This window comes from Schistocerca cancellata, chromosome 1 (assembly GCF_023864275.1).
Source record: "Schistocerca cancellata isolate TAMUIC-IGC-003103 chromosome 1, iqSchCanc2.1, whole genome shotgun sequence".
In the NCBI taxonomy this organism is placed as follows: Eukaryota; Metazoa; Arthropoda; class Insecta; order Orthoptera; family Acrididae; genus Schistocerca; species Schistocerca cancellata.
In genome coordinates this window covers 825,057,966-825,081,860 of record NC_064626.1, presented here as the reverse complement: position 1 = coordinate 825,081,860, position 23,895 = coordinate 825,057,966, and the positions used below count along the sequence as shown (strand labels likewise).

The following is a 23,895-nucleotide window of genomic DNA, read 5'->3' as shown; positions in this document are numbered from 1 at the left end:
CACAGTCCTGCCTAGCCGCAGCCACGTTGAAGTCGAGTCAACCTTAAGAACACTACAGCAGTGTTTGCTTGAATTGTCTAGCAATCAAAGAAAGCAGCTTTCCAAGGGACTCTATATTAGAGTGGGCAGAATACAACATCGAGTCCCCTGAACGTTTTACTGATCAGTCTTCGAGTAGTTCTAAAGACATTATGCATGGAAAAATATTTTAAAATAAATTATTCTATTCACGATGTCAGCCTACACATCAAATGTAAGATACTTGTGGTTCGCCAAAACAAAAATGGATGTATTTACAATTACGTTAAGAGAAACAGAATTTGAAATGGAGACCATGAGAGGAACTGGCTAAGTTTCTGTTCTTTTATTTTTCACTCTTCAGTGTGAACTTATTTCCTAAGAAAATTATGTGCACAAAAGATACGTAAAATGCTGATTTCAATTCCAGTATTTTCTCTTACAAGGAAATAACTTTACTATTTACATATTGAAGTCTATAATGTTCAATGCAGCTGCATTGCTCTTTGTTGCACATACCAGCACAAAGTATGGTATAATACATGTTAAGTTAGCACATCTGGTTCTTTATATAAGAAAGAGTGACATACAATTGAGCAAGCATTTTCTCAAAACATGTGATAGAAAGTGGAAAGACAAAATCAGCAATAGCCTTGAAGGACACACACACACACACACACACACACACACACACACACACACACACACACACACACAAACACAAACAAACAAACTCCTATTTACTGCAACACTGAATGTGCTGATGGAGGTATTATACGTTTACCTGATACAGTTTATGGAAGACTTAAAATAACAATAAATTTTTCACCTTAAATATTGCCATAAAATTAGAATAGGATAATTTGTACAACTTCTTTGGTGCTAATACTACAAAATACTGAACAAACTATAATTTTTTTTTCCTTGCAGAGCAATCTTATTACTCTGCATGCACAGTGATTGCTTTAATGTTCCATCAGACAGAGAAAAATAATGTGTCCAAGTACATTATTTAAAACTATATACAAAGCACCAACAACATTTTGGATCATTATCAAGATCTATTGCTAACTACCATCTTTTCCCCAGTCTCCCTTGCAATGTCAGGCTTTGTCATTCTGCCATGATACACAGTACCATCAACATCCAACGAAAAATTGTAGTCAACTTCATTGTCTAGGGCCTTTTCTATGGCTTCATCGATATTTTCAGGAGTGATGTAGTGTTTAGATCTTTCCTGAAAATAAAAGAAAATGTGTTTTGTGTTAGGCAGAAAGAAACTGGATCTGTTTTGTGGGTGTTTCATGTGAGGAAACTATACAAAAATAATTATTTGTCGGCAAGCTTCCATAACGTACTATCACAAAGTGACATGCACACATTTATAAAACCAATGTGATAATTAATTTTACTAAAGATACTCTGAAGACAAAAAAAAATTACTAAACAAAAGTTTTAAATACTTGGACATAAGATGCATGATGAGTTCTACAAATCTCTCCCACTAAATTGGCAGACAGACATACATGCACGCACATGTGCTCCAGTGCCCCCACTACACACACACACACACACACACACACACACACACACACACACACACACACACACAGGGAGAGAGGGATGCAGGAAGAGAGGGAGGGAAGGGGAGAGAGAGGGAAGGGGAGAGAGAGGGAAGGGGAGAGAGAGGGAAGGGGAGAGAGAGGGAAGGGGAGAGAGAGGGAGGGAGGGAGGGGAATAGGTTGCCAGAAAAATTAATGATTGTTCTTTTTAAGGAACTTTCAACTGTGGTACACACTAGTACTACATGTTGTACCAAGACCAGTGTAACATACTAGACTGATCTTCCACAGCTGTGAAAAGCTATACAGCATTTTAAGATGTGCCACACACAGATATGTCAAAATGATCTTATATTATGCATGTTTATGCTGTTGATCCGCATGTAAATGTGTGTACATTTGAGGCCACTACAAATGTTACACAATAAATTAACATGAAAAAGTTTCTTTTTCGCAGCTTCTTATTATGTTCCTTACTGCACCTTATTATTATGTTCCTCGCATGCATTGTATAATAATGTAACAAACGTGCAAAATTATCTGGATATTTTGTTGTCGTTGTTTCTGGGGTGTACAGGTGCTCAACAGTGAGGTTATCAGTGCCCTTACAGCTATTAAAAGAAACAAATATGGTTAAAAGGGCTAAAAACGTTGCCACACCCATTCGAATTGATCCATATAAGCACTCCATATTACATGCCATAAAATAAAAGAGAAACAATGAGAGGTACTACATCTGGTGAGAAAACAGAAGGAAAACAAGAGGAGCTAAAAAAAAGAGCACAGGGATATGTGACCAGCTGACCAGTTACAAAAAACATGTCAACCAGTCACCCTCTTGACACATTAAGAATATCTCCCTAAATTTTTTGGAAACAAGTTGATCAAATCAAAAAACCTTAAAAGCCTCAACACACTCATTTGAACATCACTTAAAATACAGGGCATTTGAACATCACTTAAAATACAGTGGAGACCTGCCAGAAAATCTGCTGCTGCTGTCTGGTCCAAAAATAAAACACAATCTAGTAACATATAGCACACAGTGATTTGTATGCCACAAGCACCCCACATTGGAGGGTCGTTGTGCTTGATCAAGAAACCATGGTCACAGAACTGCGGCCTATGTGATGACAAGTAAGGAGAACCTCATTTCATCTTCATGGCTGAAAGGAGGTATGCCACAGCTGCACAGAGGGGTTTACTAAATGCAACCACTCATCTTCCCACCGATGCAACAGCAAGAGCAAAGTGATAGCATGCAGGAGATGGCATACAGAAATAACTGAGTATTATGACGCGCCTCCTAGGCTGCTACTTCCACCCTTTCATTCTTAAAAATGCCCATGTGCCCTGGTACCCAATGGAAAGATACCTCCTTCTCCAGCTGCAGGAACTGGAGGAGGCTGTCCTGGGTATTCTGAATTACTTTATATGGTGAGTACAAGCGTTGCAGAGAGTAAAGAGTACTCAGAAAATTGGAAAAGATAAGGAATTTAGCACTTGAAGCAGATCTCATCTGCTCTAGTGCCACAAGACCGCATATAATTCCAGGTCAGAGACAATAAGCTCTCAAGGAAGTTGGAAATTGAGGGCCCAATTAGAGAAAAAAACAGAGTAACCAACAGTCTGCCCGCCCCCCCCCCCCCCCCCCCCCCATTTTGACCTATCCATAAAGACAGCTGTAGAGTTGTGTAGCTCATTTAAAATGTCATAAAATAATGAGTTAAAAACATATGCAGGCATGCAACCTCTCCTGCACTGACAAAATCTAAAATAAATCTGGACCTGTGCAGTAACCATGGTGGCAGGCTGTTGAAACCTTTGATTTTGGGTTGCATGTTCTTCACACCAAGCTGACACCAGCACATGCTGAACATTTATCCCAAATGGCATTGTTGCTTATGGACAATTGGAGAAAAGGCATTCCCAAGCTGGACGAGCAACAGTATGGTCAGCGAGGGATGTTGGAGCTGTGAGGAACTTACATGCCTGATGCACAATAAGGAGTTGCCGCAGGATGGTGAGTGGTGGTTTCCCACCCTCAGCACAGAGACTGGGTATGGGGCTGGTCCTGTAAGCACCAATGGACAGCCTAATATCCTCATAGTGGGTAGCAACTATAATCTTCAGGTAAGAAGGCCTTGTTGACCCATACACTGTGCATCCATAGTCTAGCCATGAATACACAATAGCCCTATGAAACTGGAACAAACATACCCTTTCTGCTCCCTAAGACGTGTGGATAAGGCACTTTAAAATATTCAGTGCCTTCCGGGTTGTGGCTTTTAAGTCTCTCAGGTGTGGTAACCACGATAGTTTCTAGTAAAAAATTAGGCCAAGAAACCTCACTGAGTTTTTAAAATGCAGAATGGTGTACCTCATATGCAAGTCAGCTAAATTAAAAATATGACAAGAACAATTAAAATGGACACACACACACACACACACACACACACACACACACACACACACACACACAATTATCTGGAAAAAACTGAAAACACGTCTTTGCAGCCCACTCCTCTAACCTTTGCACTGTAAGTTGTAACTGATGAGTCACAGTTGCAACACTGGAGGAGGTACAGAAAACAGCAAAATCGTCCACAAATAAGAAACACCATACAGGACTCCATACATAAGATGAGATACTGTTTATGGCTATGGCTAAGAGGGTAACACTTAAAACACTGCCCTGAGGAACACCATTCTCCTGCTAAAAATGACCCGACTGCACATCACCAACTCAGGACCTAAAAATGTGCTTAGACAGGAAGAACTGTATGAAATAAGGAGATGGCCACAAAAGTCCTACTGACGGAGTTGCACAAAAATATTGTGTTTCCAAGTAGTTCTTATGTCTTTCTGATATCAAATAATATGCTGAGAGAGGTTTACATTGGAAAACCTGCTGAATAGCCACCTCTAGTAGGGTCTGGTTGTTGACAGTGGACCGAAGTCTCTGGAATCCACATTGACAGGAGCTAAGGAGTTTCCTGGTCTCTTAACAACCAAACCGTATGATTGTTAACCATACGCTCCAGGTTCTTTCCTACACAGCTGGTTAATGCGGTGCTCCAGTAACTACGCGGTTCTCCAGTTACTAGTGGGACATGTATGGTCCTTTCCCAGTTTGAGGAGAAGTTACAGAACTGCCTCTTTCCACGAGTTGGGAAGCAGGTCTGCCACAGAAAATTAGAACATTCAAGGAGGCTTTCCTATGACACTGCTCGCAAATGTCGCAGCATTTGGTTGTAATCGGGTGCAGTATCATGAGCCTCAGACAGTGCAGACTCGAACTCCAACACGGAAAAAGGGTGTTTGTAAGATTCATAATTGTCGGGTCTGAAGTCCAACTTGCCCTTCTCTACAGTTGCACGGTAGCGGCTAAGCACCAGATTCTGGCTGGTGTTGGCAGTAGTCACTGCAAAATGCTCTGCCATCATCTGAGCAATGTCTCCAGGTGTCGTTAGGAGACACTCCTTTCAGCAGTCCTGCTATTGGTAAACAATTGTGTTTACTGGAAATCCTCCTGACAGTTCCAATACTTTTGTAGATGAAGTGGAATGGTTGATGGGGTCCAGGAATGATTTACATGGCGTGCTTTCCTTTCTGCGAAAGGATCTGTTACCCCGTCAAAGTTCGTCAAACGTTTTGCTACATGAAAAATCGAAATGTCGCTGTCTAATATTGAAAAAGCTGTAATTACAAATAGGCCCAAGACTGATGTGGTTTCTTGGCCTGATTACCTGTATTTTGTCACTGTCTGCGAGATAAAACAAAATAGGCCTTTATAATACTGCAGCAATTGTAACACACACCAAATAAACGAGATTGTTTTGGCTGAAATGGTCATTTTTATAACACAGCAGAATATAATTCACAAAGTACCAATATCAAATACCTATTAGGCCCACCACAAGCAAAAAGCTTTACATTAGGAAATAGTTTTATACTTCATTCATATGCTCCAGTTTCTCAAGCATGAGATCAAAAAGTAGTAGTGTGAAATTTTTATATAAATCTGGAATTGTCATATTCTTCCATAATTTAAGTGATGTCACCGTTTCTTCTCCTTTCTCGTTCTAACAAAAAATGTTGTCATCACTACTTCTGTATCTATTCCTGCCTGTGCCAAAGCTTATTCACCGGTTAACTTGGCTAACTCTGCCAGAATCACCAGTTTAGTTATCTCGTGATTATTCTTGGGTTTGGCGTTATTACGTGTTTGTACAACACATTTTCCACGCTACTTCCAGAACAGACCTTAAAGCGGCTGCTAGCCGGAGACTGTACAACTGGCCCTTGCTAGTATATCGATCTGGCCAAAAATTTTTTGTCAAAATTTCATTTTCTTGGACACACTGAGAAGATAATATGTAATCTTTCTTCCCTGTTATTCCTGTTAGTCGTTTATTCGCACTCTGGTAGTCTGAATCTATGGATTTCGCTGGTAATCATAACAATGCTCATCATTCGCAAACCCAATCAACCACTTAATCAGACAGTGGTTGGCTTTCTTTCATTCGACTATACTCTGCTCAGCTCGTATAACCCCTTTTGTCTGCAGGAAAGTTTATTTCTAGATGTGACGAGGATGCCACTGACAGAGACATCACGTATACTATGCATGCATTCACAAATCAACTTAGGATTCATTCAGAAATCAACTTAGAATGTGTTCAACAATGTTCAAAAACCGACAGGGACACGTTTCAAACTCATACGAAATAGATCAATGCGCGCTGGATGCTAGGCGCTTTGTGAAACAAGGCTTTTTCCTCAAGAATATGAATTGCCGCCCCCCGTACCCGCACTCCTAGATCCAGGGCTGCTGCGCTATCTGGCAGCTTGGGCGTTGGGCGCGCCAGTAAAATTTTTCCCTGTAGCACCTAACTGCCCCCCCCCCCCTTTTTTTTTTTTTTCTCTTTGCTGCGACTGCTGACACAGCCAACATCCATGTTTCTGTAGACACAAGCGGAAGAAGGTACAACGCAACTGCGCATGATCCCCCTTGTAACTGCTAAAACAAATCTAATGTTAACAGTTGTGACATCATGCTCGTTGGAGGCAATTTGTTGTTATGAAGCATTGCATAGTCTTCCTAAAGCCTTTGACACATTGTGTTGTTGGCAGACACTTGTATGAGCACTGTGTTTAGTTGCTGTATATGGCGCATTTCCTTTGCAATTTAAGATTTATTTCTGTTTTTTCTCTCATTCATGTTTTATTACTGCAGTATTATTCTGCAGTAGCAGGCTACAGTAATATCCTTTGTTAGAGCATTGGTTCTTACTAGTCAAAATTACAAAAATTTAACCGAGAACAAAAACAATGAAAAATTCCCAGAATTAAAAAAAAAAAAAGGTTTTTCCTGGTTTTCTCCCAGATGAAAAAATTCCCGGGTTTTTCCCGGATCTCCCGGGTCGTAGACACCCTGATTATGTAGACAAGAGCATTACTGCACTGGGACCGCAAATGTGTCCGTTCTTTGCTGCATGACAAATATACTTAAATCAAACTTTGACAGCCTTCCCTGCACACTAGTAAGTAGTGGCGTGTAGCTGGATCATCATTGTTGGACAGAGGTTTGGTATAATCATTGCAGTTTGATTCCACTGTATAACCAGTGTGTCCTAAAGCACTCTTCCTTCTGTGGTTTCCCTACACTTGGGTATTAACTCACCATAGGTTATTGTTCATACTTCAGGTCATACCTCCAAACCCCAGACCAAGGGACTAATTGGCTATTGGGAAGGTACTAGTTCAGACATCACCCCTCCTCGTGCCTGCCATTTACCACAAGGTGTGTGCATGCCCCACCTGTCGATCAGGTGCTGGGGATGACACATTACACAGCCAGTCTCTGTGTGTCAAACCTCCTTCAGTAGAGCACAAAGAGTAAGAAACAAAAATCGGGACCTCAAATGCTGAAACTGAGGAAAAACATTGTAAATCAGTGAGGAAGAAAGTGAAGACAGCCTGTGCATAAACAGAATATGTTGAAGTGTCAGAAATTATCAATAAGGACTTAGTGGCAAAGGTGAAGACTTAAGATAGAACTTAGCATCTGGAAGGGGAAGCAATGACTGTGTCATGGCTGGGGAGCAATTGGGTACAAACTATTTGCTCATCAGAAGACATGAGCCAAATGGGGATGGGGCGGGGGGGGGGGGGGGGGGGGGGGGGGGGGGGGAATAGTAGATGGATAACTTGCAGCCATTTTTGCGAACCATGTACTCACATAACAGCTGTTACTCCCAACGCGGTCTCTGCGAGATTTTTGGTTATCAGCTTGTAACAACAACAACTGTACATATTATAAATTTTTTTCTTTCTGAATTTCGAGAGATTAATGTAAGCAATGTTTTGAATTTCTTTTTCTTTTCGTATCGTTATGTTAAAGAAACTGTAAGCAACTTTTGAAATGAATATTATTATTATGTTAGATTTCAAGTAATGTGGTAATCAAAGGGAAGTTTACTTAATGTTGAAACTCTTGTAAGATGTGAAAATTGTATTTTATACGCCTGGTCCATACGTAGGAAAGGTATTAATATATGTTGAGTAGAAAACCTGTGGTGAATACCCTACCTGTAGGGGAGCGGGAAAAGGTGGAGGCAGGCGAGCGCAGGAAAACGCACACTGTCGCGGTTCGGCACAACGGGCTCAGTATTACAGTCGGAGTTGGGCATCGGTCAGAGGAACACGTACCGTATCGAGGAGGCTATCCAGGAAAAGTGGATTCCATTGAGCCTCGGATGTGCCGATCCCGACGACTACATGGCATGGCTATATTCTTAGGCACAAAATTGGAAAGATTACGACGCTAAGAAGAAGGAAAGTGCCGATGCAGTGAGAGCCTTAGCCGTGCTTGTATGTGTGCTGTGCTTCTCGCTATCTCGCTGCCCGCCACCCGCCGCACCGACTTGCACAGGTCAAACATTTAATTCATCTTTAGAATTGTATCTGTGTGGACCAGTGTCGAAAATGTTTCTAACTGTTCAATAATAATGTGACTTTTACCAGAATTGCCCTAACAATTAATCATCCTTATCACTGACCTAGACAGGGTCCTTACCACATATTGTGCAACCCGAGTATCCCGAACTGAAAGTTTAAAGTCAGTGTTAATGAGAATTATCAGCAGACAAATCTATGCTATAAAGAAGTTTAAAGTTCTGTGTGTTAAGGCAAATGTTAGTAAAGAACAACAGTTTGATTAAATTGGAAGATAATTTTTTGAATTGAGCTAGCAATGACACTTAATTAATTTGAGACAGAAAGAATGATAGTTAAATAATCCAGAAGTGAGACAAAAGAGTAGTAATCCATAGGTTAATAATTCTAAGTGTTAATTTACCTTCAGTGCTTAATAGTTTCAGTATAACGACCATAACAGTTTCAGCCTCCCCCCCTTCTCTTGTCCATTCTTTCAAACCTTGAAGTGTACTGATCAGATTTGACCAGCAAAGTTAAGTTCCATATTAAACTTAAGTGTATTAGTGTTTATCCATCCTTAATAGTGACATTGTATTTGTACTTTCAAGATTGCTAATTCTAGGGTAATCTATACCCGATTTCAGTCTGATCAATATACAAAATGCAGTTCGTAGTAATCATTGCAGTGTGGTGTTGTGTATTTATGGCTCGTCCAAATTAGTACAAAAGGAGAAAGCTTTAGTTCAGTGGATTTTTCCGGTTCCAAACTTTGCCATAAAACGCAACATTACTACGTGTTATTATGCTTGTACATGCACCCATTTGTACAAGGAAAAACTCACTCAATGCCTAATTAGGCTGGCGACCGAATTATTAATCATTGGTAGTATCTACTGTGTGTACTTCTTGTCCATGCGAACGAGTAATTATACTTTACATTTGCTTGACGCATCACTGTAGTTACTGATTGGATATAAGTCCGAATTGCTTCCAATTAGGTACACGCGGTCAACTTATGTACTAAAATCCTTGTTTATAAGGTGAAGCCCGTGAACTTATTACAGTACAGGCTTTAAAGAGCTAACGTATGCCCGAGCGGGCAGTAGCGTTACAAGCTTCACACAGTATTCTTAATGCTAATTTTTGTAGAGGTTTTGGTATTAATGTATGCCCAACAGTTGCAGCACAGTGAAACATCATCTTACTGAATACAACAAACTAAGTAGCTATAAATATGATCCCTAAAGCAACGTGTGCAGCAATATTTGTGCACTTTTAGATGAACTGTGTTAATTTCAGAGACGTGTACAAACACGTGAGGCAATACTGACCCTACAAACTCTCATAGAAGATAGGTTAAAGAAAGGCAAACATATGTTTATAGCATTTGTAGACTTAGAGGAAGTTTTTAACAATGTTGACTGGAATACTCTCTTTCAAATTATAAAGGTTGAGGGGTAAAATACAGGGAGCAAAAGGCTATTTACAATTTGTGCAGAAACCAGAGGGCAGTTATGAGTTGAGGGGCATGAAAGAGAAGGTATGGTTGAGAAGGGAGTGAGACAGGGTTGTAGCCTAGCCCCAATGTTACTCAATCTGTTTACTGAACCAGCAAGAAAGGAAACAAAAGAAAAATTTGGGGTAGAAATTGTAGTCCAGGAAGAAGAAATAGAAACTTTGAAGTTTGCCGATGACATTGCAAATTTTGGCAAGGACAGCAAGGGACTTGGAAGAGCAGTTGAATGGAATGGGCAGTATCTTGAAAGGAGGATATAAGATGAACATCACCAAAAGCAAAACAAAGCTAATGGAATGTAGTCTAATTAAATCAGGTGATGTTGAGGGAATTAGATTAGAAAATGAGACACTTAAAAGTGGTAAATGAGTTCAGATATTTGGGAAGGAAAACAACTGATGATGGTCGAATTAGGGAGGAAATAAAATGCAGACTGGCAATGGCAAGAAAAGCATTTCTGAAGAAGAAAAATTTGTTAACGTCGAGTACAGATTTAAATGCCAGGAACTCCTTTTTGAAAGTATTTGTGTGAAATGTAGCCATGTATGGACGTGAAACATGGACAATAAATAGTTTTGACAAGAAGAGAATAGAAGCTTTTGAAATGTGGTGCCACAGAAGAATGCTGAAGATTCGATTGGTAGATCATGTAACTAACGAGAAGGTACTGAATAGAATTGGGGAGAAGAGAAATTTGTGTTACAACCTGACCAAAAGGAAGGATTGGTTGGTAGGACACATTCTGAGACATCAAGGGATCACTAATTTAGTTTTGGAGGGAAGTGTGTACGGTAAAAATTGTAGAGGGGGACCTAGAGACGAATACGGCAAGCAGATTCAAAGGGATGTGGGTTGCAGTAGTTACTTGGAGATGAAAAGGCTTGCAAAGGATAGAGTAACATGGAGAGCTGCATCAAACCAGTCTTCAGACTGAAGATCACAACAATACATGTTAATTATTCTGGGTGGAATTATCTGCAAACAATTAAAAACTTTTGGAAATCATTTCTGCATGCTAAGGAGGAGGCCAGTCACAGCCAGTTGGTCACAGACAGTCTACAGGTTGACCCAAAAGTCGGTTAACATTTGAAAATGCACTGATTCACACAATAACGTTGGTAGAGAGGTAACACTTGACACATATGCCTGAAACAACATAGGGTTTTACTGAAATCCAAAACGAATGCAAAAACTGACCAAGAGATGGCGTTGGACAGCAATACAGAAATGATGCCACATGAGAATCATGTATAAAATGAGCTGTACTGAGAGAGGGAGTCAGTCTCCACACCTCAATCCATGTGATTATTGAATGTGGGGTTACCTGAAGTCGCAGGTCTACTGTGTTCACCTGACCTTATTAAGGATGGTAAAAGACAACATCCCATGGTTCACAGTATTGTCCCTTGACTACAGACAATGTAGATGAATGGCAGCCGAGTTTGAGCATTTGTTATAACTGACATCGCCTTTGCTAAAGTCGATTATGATGTTAATTACTGTTTTTGTGTCATATGAACTGGCATCCGCTGGTCACTTTGTGCACATTGTTTTTGCTTTCGAAAAAGCCCCATGTCATTTCAAGCATGTGTGTCAAATTTTACCCTTCTATCTACAATATTCCAGAAAGTATTTACTTTTCAAATGTTAGATGACGTTTCTACATCTACATTTATACTCCACAAGCCACCCAACGGTGTGTGGCGGAGGGCACTTTACGTGCCACTGTCATTACCTCCCCTTATTGTTCCAGTCGCGTATGGTTCGCGGGAAGAACAACTGTCTGAAAGCCTCCGTGCGCGCTCGAATCTCTCTAATTTTACATTCGTGATCTCCTCGGGAGGTATAAGTAGGGGGAAGCAATATATTCAATACCTCATCCAGAAACGCACCCTCTCGAAACCTGGCGAGCAAGCTACACCGCGATGCTTTTGGGTCACTCTGCATTTTGTACTGCAAGCTATCAGGACATCACTCTTTTTGGGTGACTCAATGTTACTTTTGTAACTAAACAGTAAATATAAGAAGCCGTGCACCACAGGAAATTATAACCTCCTCATAAATCATCTAGAAGCTCTATTGGCCTATACAACGGGGAAAAAAACGAATTTTGGTTGCCATTGGTTTAAACAAGGACTTTCTTAAAAACTCTTCCAGTCAGCGTTTATTACAGTCAGTAACATCACCATTAAATGTAATTGTTAAAGTAAACTTTCCAACTAGGATTGCTACATGCTCTAAAATAGCCATTCATAACGTGTTTAGAGGCAAACAAAAGTAACATCACCACATCACAAAACCAATAATCAACAACCTATGCAGCTTCTTATTACAAGTGTATATACTGAGCAGGTAAAATGCCTACTAAATCTGAGTATGTGATGAATCTACCAAAAATTGAGTATTTTAGGAAGTACTTGTTATGTGAGTAATCTATAAGTGCAGGACCTATACCAAATAAGCCCGCAAGAATTTTCATCTGCTTCTATTACTGCCTGGATCTTTCTATGAGCCATTTTGTATTCTTTCAGGAAATCAAAGTCAGTTAAGAAGAAGAGGGTAAGTTTGCCAATTTATTTCAACAACTATTCCCATGGTCTGTACACATTAATTTTGCTTCAAATTAAATTTTGTGCACCTGAACGATTCTGATATGTAGGTTTAAATTTTTTTCACTGGGCTGCTAGTTAGTAGTAACTTCATGTGACCAATCACAGTCTTGCACACACACACACTCAAATGTACTTGTGTTCTTATCTACCCAAACCCTGACAGAATCCTTCTCTTCCTGTTCATGAGGCACACGACATTAGGATTATTGTGTTCATTCATTCCCATAACATTTTCTGTAAAACACATCATGGAAGAAAGCCTTCGGTGAGGTGGAATGAGTCAGTTATACATTACTAGGTAGAAACAGCAACCCCTGGCTACAGCGACAACAAATTATGACTAATGCTAATCTACTCACATATAATTATAGTAATTACTTCTAAAATACTTTATGTAGAAGTATGTACATTACGAAAAAACCAACTATTTTGAAAGCAGCCACTGTTCATTTTCTTATACTGCTCAGCTACTCTTTTTATCTAGAATATAACGTATCACAAAAATACAGTATAACAATCATTTATAGCCTATTTCAGGTATCACCCCACCATTCATTATATAATCTATGAAACTACACATAAACAGATGAGCTGTCCAGATTGTAATTTGAACACTTTGGAACTCACCTGAGATACAAGTCCAGTATCATAACAAAAGAAAACTCTGTAGGTCTCTCTAGCTACCAAATTTTATGTTTCATCTTAGACTTTACCACTTCTTGCTTTGAACTGACTCATTTCAGAGTATTTAATGCACACTTGCAGTTCTTCAATGTTACAAGACACCCAATCCTAGGTGCATTTCACAATTGCCAGACCCACAAACAACCCCCTCCCCTTTCTTTTTGCAGAAAAAAACATCCAATGACAACTGTCTCTCCTAATATGACATTACCACAACAGCTAGCTTTAATTTTTCTCATTTGGCTGAATACTGGCATTTGGTACCCTTAATTATCACTAATCAGAGCAAACTTAGCATAACAAAAATTTGGCAGACATCCCAGAGGTTTCTTGTTGAACTCGTGCTTTGAGAAGCAAGTTGAAGTTTAGAAATTTCCAAAAGCATACTACATGAAAGTACATAAAAACAAAATATCAAGAGGGCTATAGGAGTGGTTAAAACTTGCCTAAAGGACATCAACCTTATTTTTACTATTAGTCTTACATGTGTATGCTTCATTTGTTCTATTTCAGTACTAACCTTTTCTTTGGAAACAATGTCTTCTACTTTCTCCAAGTATTCTTTTTCTTGCTGTTCATGTTTTATGATAGCGTCAAGAATTGCTTCTTTCTCAGCCAGCTCCTGTTTTGCTAGTCGAACTGCCCGCAGTTTTGCTACTTCTACATTCCAGGCATCATTTTCCTTCATACATAAAACATGCTGCTCTCTCTCTCTTCTTAGCTCCTCCTGAGCTTGCTCACTAGCCGATGCTGATTTTTCTAGTTCTTGTTTCAGGAAAGCTCTATATTGAGGAACAAAACTTACTATGCAGTTCAGTGTTGTTTATTAATGTGAAACATTTTACAACATAAGATAATATGTTGCCGGTTTTATAATAATAGATTGAAGAGGCACAGTTTAACACAGAACTCGATACACAATCAGTAGCCAGCAAAAGTGTAATTGTACTTCTGCACTGTTAACATCTTTTCTCACTGTTTCTCTAATAACTGTCAACAAATTAGGGAGATGTGACAAACACACAAAACGAAAGCAGCTAGTATGATTCAAAACATAAGCTGACAACAGTAGTAAAGGTAATATTTCTATAAGAATTATTCATTCAAATCAAATTTACAAACAGTATCTGTAGATGTGGGTCAAGACTCATGGTGCAGTTAGTGTGATGTATGTATTTGTAAGAAACTTCATGCACTCTGCCTGACAAAAACATAAAGCATCCAATAAAATGGTTGGATGTCAATGTAACTTAGTAGAAGTACACACCATAAGCCATGGGCATGTAAATGATTTGAGTTGCAATTCACTGAGAGTGCTACCAGGGTGTATTAGTGTTGTTCACGTCTAGTGGTGTCACTAGGCCTGCTAGCATACATAAAGGGTGTGAACATTGTGCTACCAGGGTGTATTAGTGTTGTTCACATCTAGTGGTGTCACTAGGCCTGCTAGCATAGATAAAGGGTGAGAACAATGTCAGATGTTGAATGATCACTGAACAACACAGCAATGCCACATACTTGTATGAGATAGCGTTATTAGCACATGGCAGAATTTAACAGGGGCCTCACTGTGGGTCTGCAATTGGTCAGCTGGTCAAATCAGACAATATACAGATTTGGGGGGCACTCAGATATGACAGTGGCCCAATGCTTGCCTGCATGGGAATGTGGAGGCAGGCATACTCATCGTCAAAGTTCCAGATGACCATGTTTGACCACCTTAATGGAAAATCACTGTATTGTGCACCATATACATTGTAAACCTTCACATCTGTGCCTGCCATCTTACAACAAGCAATGGACAATATTCTGTATCACTCTGCAGCATAGATTGGAAACTAGCAACAGCCACACAAGGAAATTTCCATCAGATGAGCAAGTTGCCATTAACACTAGAACACAAATGGCTGCGTTTGGAGTGGTGACATGACTAGGAAACATGATATGCTTATGAATGGCATTTCACTGTGTTCAGTGATGAATCATGGTTCTGCACCACCCCAGATGACCACCATTGGCGATTACTGGCCTGGGGAGAGGTCCCATTCAGTCAATGTTTTGGAGAGGTAAAGCTATCTTACAGTTGACATCAGGGTGTGGGGAGCCATCAGGTACCACTTCAGGTCATGGTTTATAGTGAAGTGGAAACATTGACGGCAGAACAGTACTTCACGGACATCCTGTGACCTCATATGTTACCTCTCATGTGAAAGTATCGCGGTGACAATTTTCAACAGGGCAATGCTTATCCACACACGGAATGTGTGTCTGTAAACTGCCTGTGTGATGTTGAGATACTTCTGTGGCCAGCAAGAGCCCCAGATCAGTCCCCAATAAAATGTGTGCAACCAGCTTAGACATCAACTTCATCTCAGTGCCAGTACACAGGATATCAAGAACCAGTTACAACAGTTGAGAGTCATCTTGCCTCAGAAAACGACGTAAGTTTTACAACACCTGCCTGAACCAAATCCAGGCTTGTGTTCAGGTCAACGGAGCTAGAATGTCATACTAATAACTGAGCTCATACTGCCAACACCTTTGTAAATTTGACCCAATTTTTGTAATCGTTGCAATAACATCACATACCCTCTAAAGCTATAAAGCTTCAGTTTCTTCTATCCTCCCCTTCTGGGTGCTGCTTTTTTTCCAGGTAGCGTACATATAATTTACATACACTCACATGACATTTGTATAACTGACAATATAACAACATAATGTTACTGATTACATAGTAGCTTTCCCTTATTTTCTTCTAGCTTGTGTGAAAATGAGAGAGGTTACAGAAAGACTAAAATTTTCATGTAATAATGTCACACAATCTGCTGTAACACCATTGTCCTTGTCTATATTTAATGAAATATGTTTTCAGTTTATCAAAAAATAAGTTGCTCTTGCAAAATCTCTACATGCTATTTCTTTTATACTAAATCAGCATAGTCAGCTATCCTAAAAATTGCAACACCGAACTCAGATGAAGAGGAGATGCAACTGTAGGACAAGTAGCAACATCTTGTATGACCAGAAAGGTAAGTGTTATGCCAACCAGAGTCAATGAAGAACCGCTACACGAAATGGAAACATGTGAGAAAGTGTCAGCATATTTTGTTAGTGCAAAAATGCATAATTTTGTATCCAAGTTCAAATTATGCAGAATATCAGTCTCCAGGAATTGGCTTTGTCACACTGACATTTCAGGTGATAAAGGGCCTGCTGCTATGTCTGTGTGGTTGTAGAATCAGTGGATAGAACAGGGTCATATGTGGCGACAACATAGTACTGGACCACACAAAGTGACATCGTCATAGGATTAACATATTCTTACTGACATCGCTCTTAACAAATCATACAGCTTCATTCAGTACGGCTCGCTGCTGTGGTTGTGCAGCTGTTTTCATAAACCATTTAATGCCATCTGCTGTTGTCTGACCTGGTAGCATGCATAAATGTACTAAGTGGCAAAATACAGTGTCTACAGACAAGCTCTGCTTCCACTTAACACAAAGCCGATGGCCAATATATCTGTTGGATATTAACATGGTAACCAAAAACTGCTGGCCAAGATAGCCGAGTGTCAGACTGCACAAACTTCAAGTGTGTTGATTTGGATTGTCACTGTGAACAACATGCAGTTTCAACCACCCAGTATTAAAGATACGATGAACAGCAGTTTTAGAGCACAAGTCTTCTTCAGACATCTCCATTCACATCATACCTCTTGAGGACCTGTGATAAGGAATATGCACGCCTTCTCTGAGTAACAGTGGGCACTATTGTTTACCTGAATTGCATGTTACCAGTGGAACAAATCTTGGGTCTAGTTGAGTGACATCTTGTCATGGCCCTACAGAAAAAACAGTTGATGCTTTCTTGGAATAAAAATCTTGTGGAGGTGGATTGCCAAAGAACATTTTCAGACATTCTGTAGCTTGTGGAGGTTTCACAGCTTACTACAATCTCATCATGTTCAAAAACTCAATATACTCCTGTAATTCCAATAATTTCTAAATTGTAACTCTTCATACCAATGAATCAATCTGACTCTCTACAGTGATCATGTAAACTGTATTTTCTCGACTGTCTGGCCATACGTATCCCTTTCTTTAATCCAGCAATGTGGTCATTGGGGAGCTGCACATTAACTTTGAATGTGTGCTACAACCAACAAAGTCACATTAAGCAACCAAGACTTGTCTACTTGCCTATAAGTAAACTTTCAAGATCTCATATCCAAATAGCCCACATCATTAAGTTCAAGGTGCAGGTGCTGTAAACAAAGGCAGCATTTGTAATTTGCTTGTGCTATCTTCATATAACAGTATGGAAGTAACTGAAGCATCCAATACTAATTTGCCATCTCACAACCAAACTGTCACCTTATAACATGACCGAGACCTCAGCCTGCAATACAGATCAATATTCACCACAATCTATATTTTAGATACTAATACATAAATTGAAAACTTTTGATGTTCTGTTCCCTAACTTGTGTATGTATGCATGACGTAACATGCCACATAATTATGACATAACAGGACGAAGCTGACACTAGTGCAGTAGACCCACATTATGTAGGCCTACACCAAATTCTACATGTAACATGGTACTGGTGATAGAAAGGTTAAAAAACATGCACAAAACACTAAATGGTGGGTGTTCTACAACCAGGAGCCTAAAAACCTGATGTGAACTGAAATTATCATTAGGAGGTGGTAAGCAATAGAAGAGCATGGGGCAGGTCATTTCAAACTGTAGATCAGATGAGCATTCTGGGAAAAAATAGAACAAAACGTTTGAAATGACGAAGTGAAATCTGCATTAGCCAGCAAAGATCTCTAACCTAGCTGCCAGTGTGTCTGATGCTGTCAGTGATATGAATAACAGTTTGACACAAAAGCAAAGAAAAAAGAGTCATCCCAGCAGCTTGCAATGAAAAGGAACTATATTACAGATTCTATGCTGTTGTGCCCAATAATAAAAGGACAAATAAATAAAATAAGAATCAATACTAGCTAGTCCATTTAAACGTTAAGCAACAAGAAAAATATCAAAACACAAAACAAATGTGACTTGCCTAGAAAAGCAGCAACAAAACACACGACCCTATATCACATACGAATTCACAAAGGTTGAGTTAGCTATTTAAATACAATTAAGAATAAGCAAGGGAACACAATATAAATAGGCCTATGAGGCACACCAATTTTGACCTATCATAACAGTTTGGCGAAACAATATCAAAATATAAGCAGACAATGGAATGATAAGATTCTAAACTTCTGGAAACTACAGAAAATGATGTAGTAACACGTTGCTCAATATACTGACTGTAAAAACAGTGAAGCAACTTTTAATAAGGATTAAAACTGTTGCTGTAAATATACATGTCATGCACAAAAATAAATTACCGAATACTTTTAATGTAAGTCTTGTAATTGTTATGCAGTCGCAGAAGTTCTGAATTTTCTTCTTCTGGAAGCCGTTTTCTTTCTGGTACTCGAAACATTTTGCTTTTTGCCATAGGTAAATGTCTTGGTTTCCTCCGTGCCATACGTATACTCTCATACTGAACTGATAAATTCCGAGGTGCTGCAGATCTACACACATTAACTATTGCATTCATTGTATTTCACGGCACCAACAATAGTTTAATCGCCCCAGTATAATAATGGGTAGTTAAGTTCTGTAGGTACACACGACGCCTCTCTCTCGTGCGCAGTCGCAGACGCAAGCACAGAAATATATGCGCATGCTATGCACTAGTGATGGGCTAAACTGCGATTTTCCGATATCAGTGATTTCTGTGAATGCTACTTCTCAGTATCTGTTATTCTTAAGTGTGATTTGTCGCAGTTAAGAGTCGCAGTTATGGAACATTGGTCGTGTATCCCTCCGCCACTGCTATTTCTGCGATTTTTGCTACTTCCGCGATTTCTGCTACTTCTGAGATTTCTGTGACTTCTGCGATTGCTGTGATTCCTGCGACTTACCACCGTATGAAAAAGGTACATCTGTCAACACAGAAAATTGCATGTCAACAAACCTGTCTTTGGCAAGTATGTTTTACGTTTTTTCTTCCGTTGGCTTTAATTTTGTATTAAAGAAACAACTGTGAAAATATTAATAGTGTAATTAATATGTAAGTAGCCGTACAGTACCGTAATAGTTCGTATTTAGAAAATGAATTCTAACATATTGTTATGTTCACAGGTACCTGAACTACATTTCAGTCACTCAGTAAAGTGATAACTCAAAATATCATTGTCAACAGATCTGAAGAAATTGCCACTGCGTCTTTAGACCGTTTTCGTCAGACGAGAGGTTAGTTTCTAAGCGTTTCGATGGACTTAATTACTTCAGTGAGACCGTTCTTGCAAATGTGATATTCATTATAGCAAATATTAGCAATCTACTCTATCAATTATATTGCCAGTAATTAAGGACAGCAAAAATTGTTTAATAATCCTTGTGTTTTTGCAGACACACTTCTGACCCTGATTACTGGTTGCTGTACGTATCTATCCACATCAAGGCTGTTTTTGAGAGAGACTCGTGAAGATTCAAGACAGCTCTTAGAGGATTTGCAGTTTAAAAGTGAAATAATTGTGAAATAAGTGTGTGAATGATTAAACTGTGTTTTATTGAAGTTGTTGTGCGATTTTAAAGGAATAATAAATGTCAAATACAGTGAGTGAATAATAAAAATCTCATTTTCCACATGTTTAAGCCGTCCAATACCCATAATTTTCCGCCACTTACTTATTGGTAAACACTTGTTGGAGAGTGACATGCCCCCCCCCCCCTTTCACCACAATATTGGTGTGACACTGACCTGTAACATATCCCGAAGTCTACAATATGCATTTTGAGGCTGTTGATATGAAAGTGGGAAGTAAAAATCTTCCAGTTAAATCAGGAATAGCTTAAGTGCATTACTTGAAAGTAACACAGGAAAAGCTTACTTATGTAAGTGGTAGTAGTGTCGGCAAAAAGTACTTGTGTGTGAAGTTGCCATGTAGAACACCAGGTGTAAAACTTTTCTCCCGAGTCTTGAACTGTGTCGGAACAAAAGTGAGGCATTCATATGACTGTTTTCATTTCTCTATACTTATACAGATGTCTGAGTTCTGCTGTGTTAACATTGCAAAGTCGTGTAGGCATGTGGAGTATTAACCAAAACTGTCATATTGGAAGCAGAATCAAACACATTTGTTACGTTACTTGATATTTTCAGGAGAAAAAGGCAATGTTGCTTCTTATTAATATAATACATTCAGAGTCACAGCAGTATTTGACCAACCATAACTGATGCTGAATGTGCATGTCGTCATATAATATGAAGGGCTTATTTCAATAGTGGTACAAGTTCATTACCTCCACTTCTCTGTCTATAATGCTTCTGAAATTAGTGACCCAAACAAACATAAATAAAGGTTCATCTCTAGCAAGAAGCCATATGCTTGAATATTTCTGGTATCTCAAATGCAGATTTGTCAGCGCTCATTTAACTTTACGACTCTGTATCTAAAAATGGACTTGTACCACTATTGAAATAAGCCCTTCATATGCACACATAGCACACCGATCTCGTGAGGCACAAGGCTCTCATAACGAAGTACGTACGTCGGTCAACAGATGACACTAGGAAAAGTATGTTAACTGCGCTTTCTAGTTGCTACTTGCGACTCTTAGTTGCAGTGTTGCCAACTCTAAAAGACCAGAGTCGCTAGATTCAATATCAAAAGTCGCTAGAAAGTCGCTAAAACCGATTTTACTAGGGGTGTACTGAAAATGGTGCAATAAGCCAGTGGAGGGGGGGGGAGGGGTAATAAAATATTAATAAAAATTGTCTCAAACGTAATTGCTATATTGTCTTAATTAAATGAGGCATCGCTTCCAACAAAATACATATAAAATACGCTAATGTTTAATTAAACATGTTTTCATAATTGACGCAACATATAAATTGTTGTTTCAATCAGAGTAGTCAAATATACTATAAATATACAACTATATTTGTAACGAAAGAAAGCAAGAAGTCAAATTAGGTTACAAAATACACTCCTGGAAATGGAAAAAAGAACACATTGACACTGGTGTGTCAGACCCACCATACTTGCTCCGGACACTGCGAGAGGGCTGTACAAGCAATGATCACACGCACGGCACAGCGGACACACCAGGAACCGCGGTGCTGGCCGTCGAATGGCGCTAGCTGCGCAGCATTTGTGCACCGCCGCCGTCAGTGTCAGCCAGTTTGCCGTGGCATACGGAGCTCCATCGCAGTCTTTAACACTGGTAGCATGCCGCGACAGCGTGGACGTGAACCGTATGTGCAGTTGACGGACTTTGAGCGAGGGCGTATAGTGGGCATGCGGGAGGCCGGGTGGACGTACCGCCAAATTGCTCAACACGTGGGGCGTGAGGTCTCCACAGTACATCGATGTTGTCGCCAGTGGTCGGCGGAAGGTGCACGTGCCCGTCGACCTGGGACCGGACCGCAGCGACGCACGGATGCACGCCAAGACCGTAGGATCCTACGCAGTGCTGTAGGGGACCGCACCGCCACTTCCCAGCAAATTAGGGACACTGTTGCTCCTGGGGTATCGGCGAGGACCATTCGCAACCGTCTCCATGAAGCTGGGCTACGGTCCCGCACACCGTTAGGCCGTCTTCCGCTCACGCCCCAACATCGTGCAGCCCGCCTCCAGTGGTGTCGCGACAGGCGTGAATGGAGGGACGAATGGAGACGTGTCGTCTTCAGCGATGAGAGTCGCTTCTGCCTTGGTGACAATGATGGTCGTATGCGTGTTTGGCGCCGTGCAGGTGAGCGCCACAATCAGGACTGCATACGACCGAGGCACACAGGGCCAACACCCGGCATCATGGTGTGGGGAGCAATCTCCTACACTGGCCGTACACCACTGGTGATCGTCGAGGGGACACTGAATAGTGCACGGTACATCCAAAACGTCATCGAACCCATCGTTCTACCATTCCTAGACCGGCAAGGGAACTTGCTGTTCCAACAGGACAATGCACGTCCGCATGTATCCCGTGCCACCCAACGTGCTCTAGAAGGTGTAAGTTAACTACCCTGGCCAGCAAGATCTCCGGATCTGTCCCCCATTGAGCATGTTTGGGACTGGATGAAGCGTCGTCTCACGCGGTCTGCACGTCCAGCACGAACGCTGGTCCAACTGAGGCGCCAGGTGGAAATGGCATGGCAAGCCATTCCACAGGACTACATCCAGCATCTCTACGATCGTCTCCATGGGAGAATAGCAGCCTGCATTGCTGCGAAAGGTGGATATACACTGTACTAGTGCCGACATTGTGCATGCTCTGTTGCCTGTGTCTATGCGCCTGTGGTTCTGTCAGTGTGATCATGTGATGTATCTGACCCCAGGAATGTGTCAATAAAGTTTCCCCTTCCTGGGACAATGAATTCACGGTGTTCTTATTTCAATTTCCAGGAGTGTATATACATACCGGTACGTGAGCTATTCATCGTCGTCACTCAGAAGATCGAATAACTCTTTTGTTTCATGCTCTGATAGAACTGTAGTTGATGTAGAGGTTTCTACGTCGTTCAAAAGACGATGTTGCAGTTCGACTGGTTTTGACGCAAAAGTGTATCTTCTGTTCGTTCCAATATGCTCCAATACGTCTGACGGTATGTCAAAAGATGCACAATCTTTATTTTGTTTCTTCAGCTGGTCTCTCAGTATGTTCAAAGCATTAATTGTCTTTAACGATAATCTACACTCCTGGAAATGGAAAAAAGAACACATTGACACCGGTGTGTCAGACCCACCATACTTGCTCCGGACACTGCGAGAGGGCTGTACAAGCAATGATCACACGCACGGCACAGCGGACACACCAGGAACCGCGGTGTTGGCCGTCGAATGGCGCTAGCTGCGCAGCATTTGTGCACCGCCGCCGTCAGTGTCAGCCAGTTTGCCGTGGCATACGGAGCTCCATCGCAGTCTTTAACACTGGTAGCATGCCGCGACAGCGTGGACGTGAACCGTATGTGCAGTTGACGGACTTTGAGCGAGGGCGTATAGTGGGCATGCGGGAGGCCGGGTGGACGTACCGCCAAATTGCTCAACACGTGGGGCGTGAGGTCTCCACAGTACATCGATGTTGTCGCCAGTGGTCGGCGGAAGGTGCACGTGCCCGTCGACCTGGGACCGGACCGCAGCGACGCACGGATGCACGCCAAGACCGTAGGATCCTACGCAGTGCTGTAGGGGACCGCACCGCCACTTCCCAGCAAATTAGGGACACTGTTGCTCCTGGGGTATCGGCGAGGACCATTCGCAACCGTCTCCATGAAGCTGGGCTACGGTCCCGCACACCGTTAGGCCGTCTTCCGCTCACGCCCCAACATCGTGCATCCCGCCTCCAGTGGTGTCGCGACAGGCGTGAATGGAGGGACGAATGGAGACCTGTCGTCTTCAGCGATGAGAGTCGCTTCTGCCTTGGTGCCAATGATGGTCGTATGCGTGTTTGGCGCCGTGCAGGTGAGCGCCACAATCAGGACTGCATACGA

At 41.0% G+C, this 23,895-nt stretch overlaps 1 protein-coding gene and 1 long non-coding RNA gene across 3 annotated transcripts; one reads left to right on the top strand and one right to left on the bottom strand.

The window, feature by feature from the left end:
* Positions 1 to 373: 373 nt before the first annotated feature.
* LOC126188526 (probable 28S ribosomal protein S26, mitochondrial) lies at positions 374 to 19,105 on the bottom strand. The gene is made up of 3 exons (XM_049930130.1): positions 18,743 to 19,105; positions 13,855 to 14,116; positions 374 to 1,255 (listed from the first exon to the last, which is right to left on the bottom strand). Exons 1-3 carry the CDS (start codon positions 18,955 to 18,957, stop codon positions 1,073 to 1,075), a joined length of 660 nt encoding a protein of 219 aa, XP_049786087.1. The 5' UTR covers positions 18,958 to 19,105; the 3' UTR covers positions 374 to 1,072.
* A 96-nt stretch (positions 19,106 to 19,201) lies between these two features.
* LOC126188536 (uncharacterized) lies at positions 19,202 to 20,016 on the top strand. Of its 2 annotated transcripts, none has more exons than XR_007537863.1 (3): positions 19,202 to 19,339; positions 19,545 to 19,655; positions 19,815 to 20,016. It is a non-coding gene; the product is annotated as an uncharacterized LOC126188536 (long non-coding RNA). The 2 variants fall into 2 exon arrangements; XR_007537862.1 differs by having other exon boundaries at positions 19,202 to 19,390.
* The last annotated feature ends 3,879 nt before the right edge of the window (positions 20,017 to 23,895 follow it).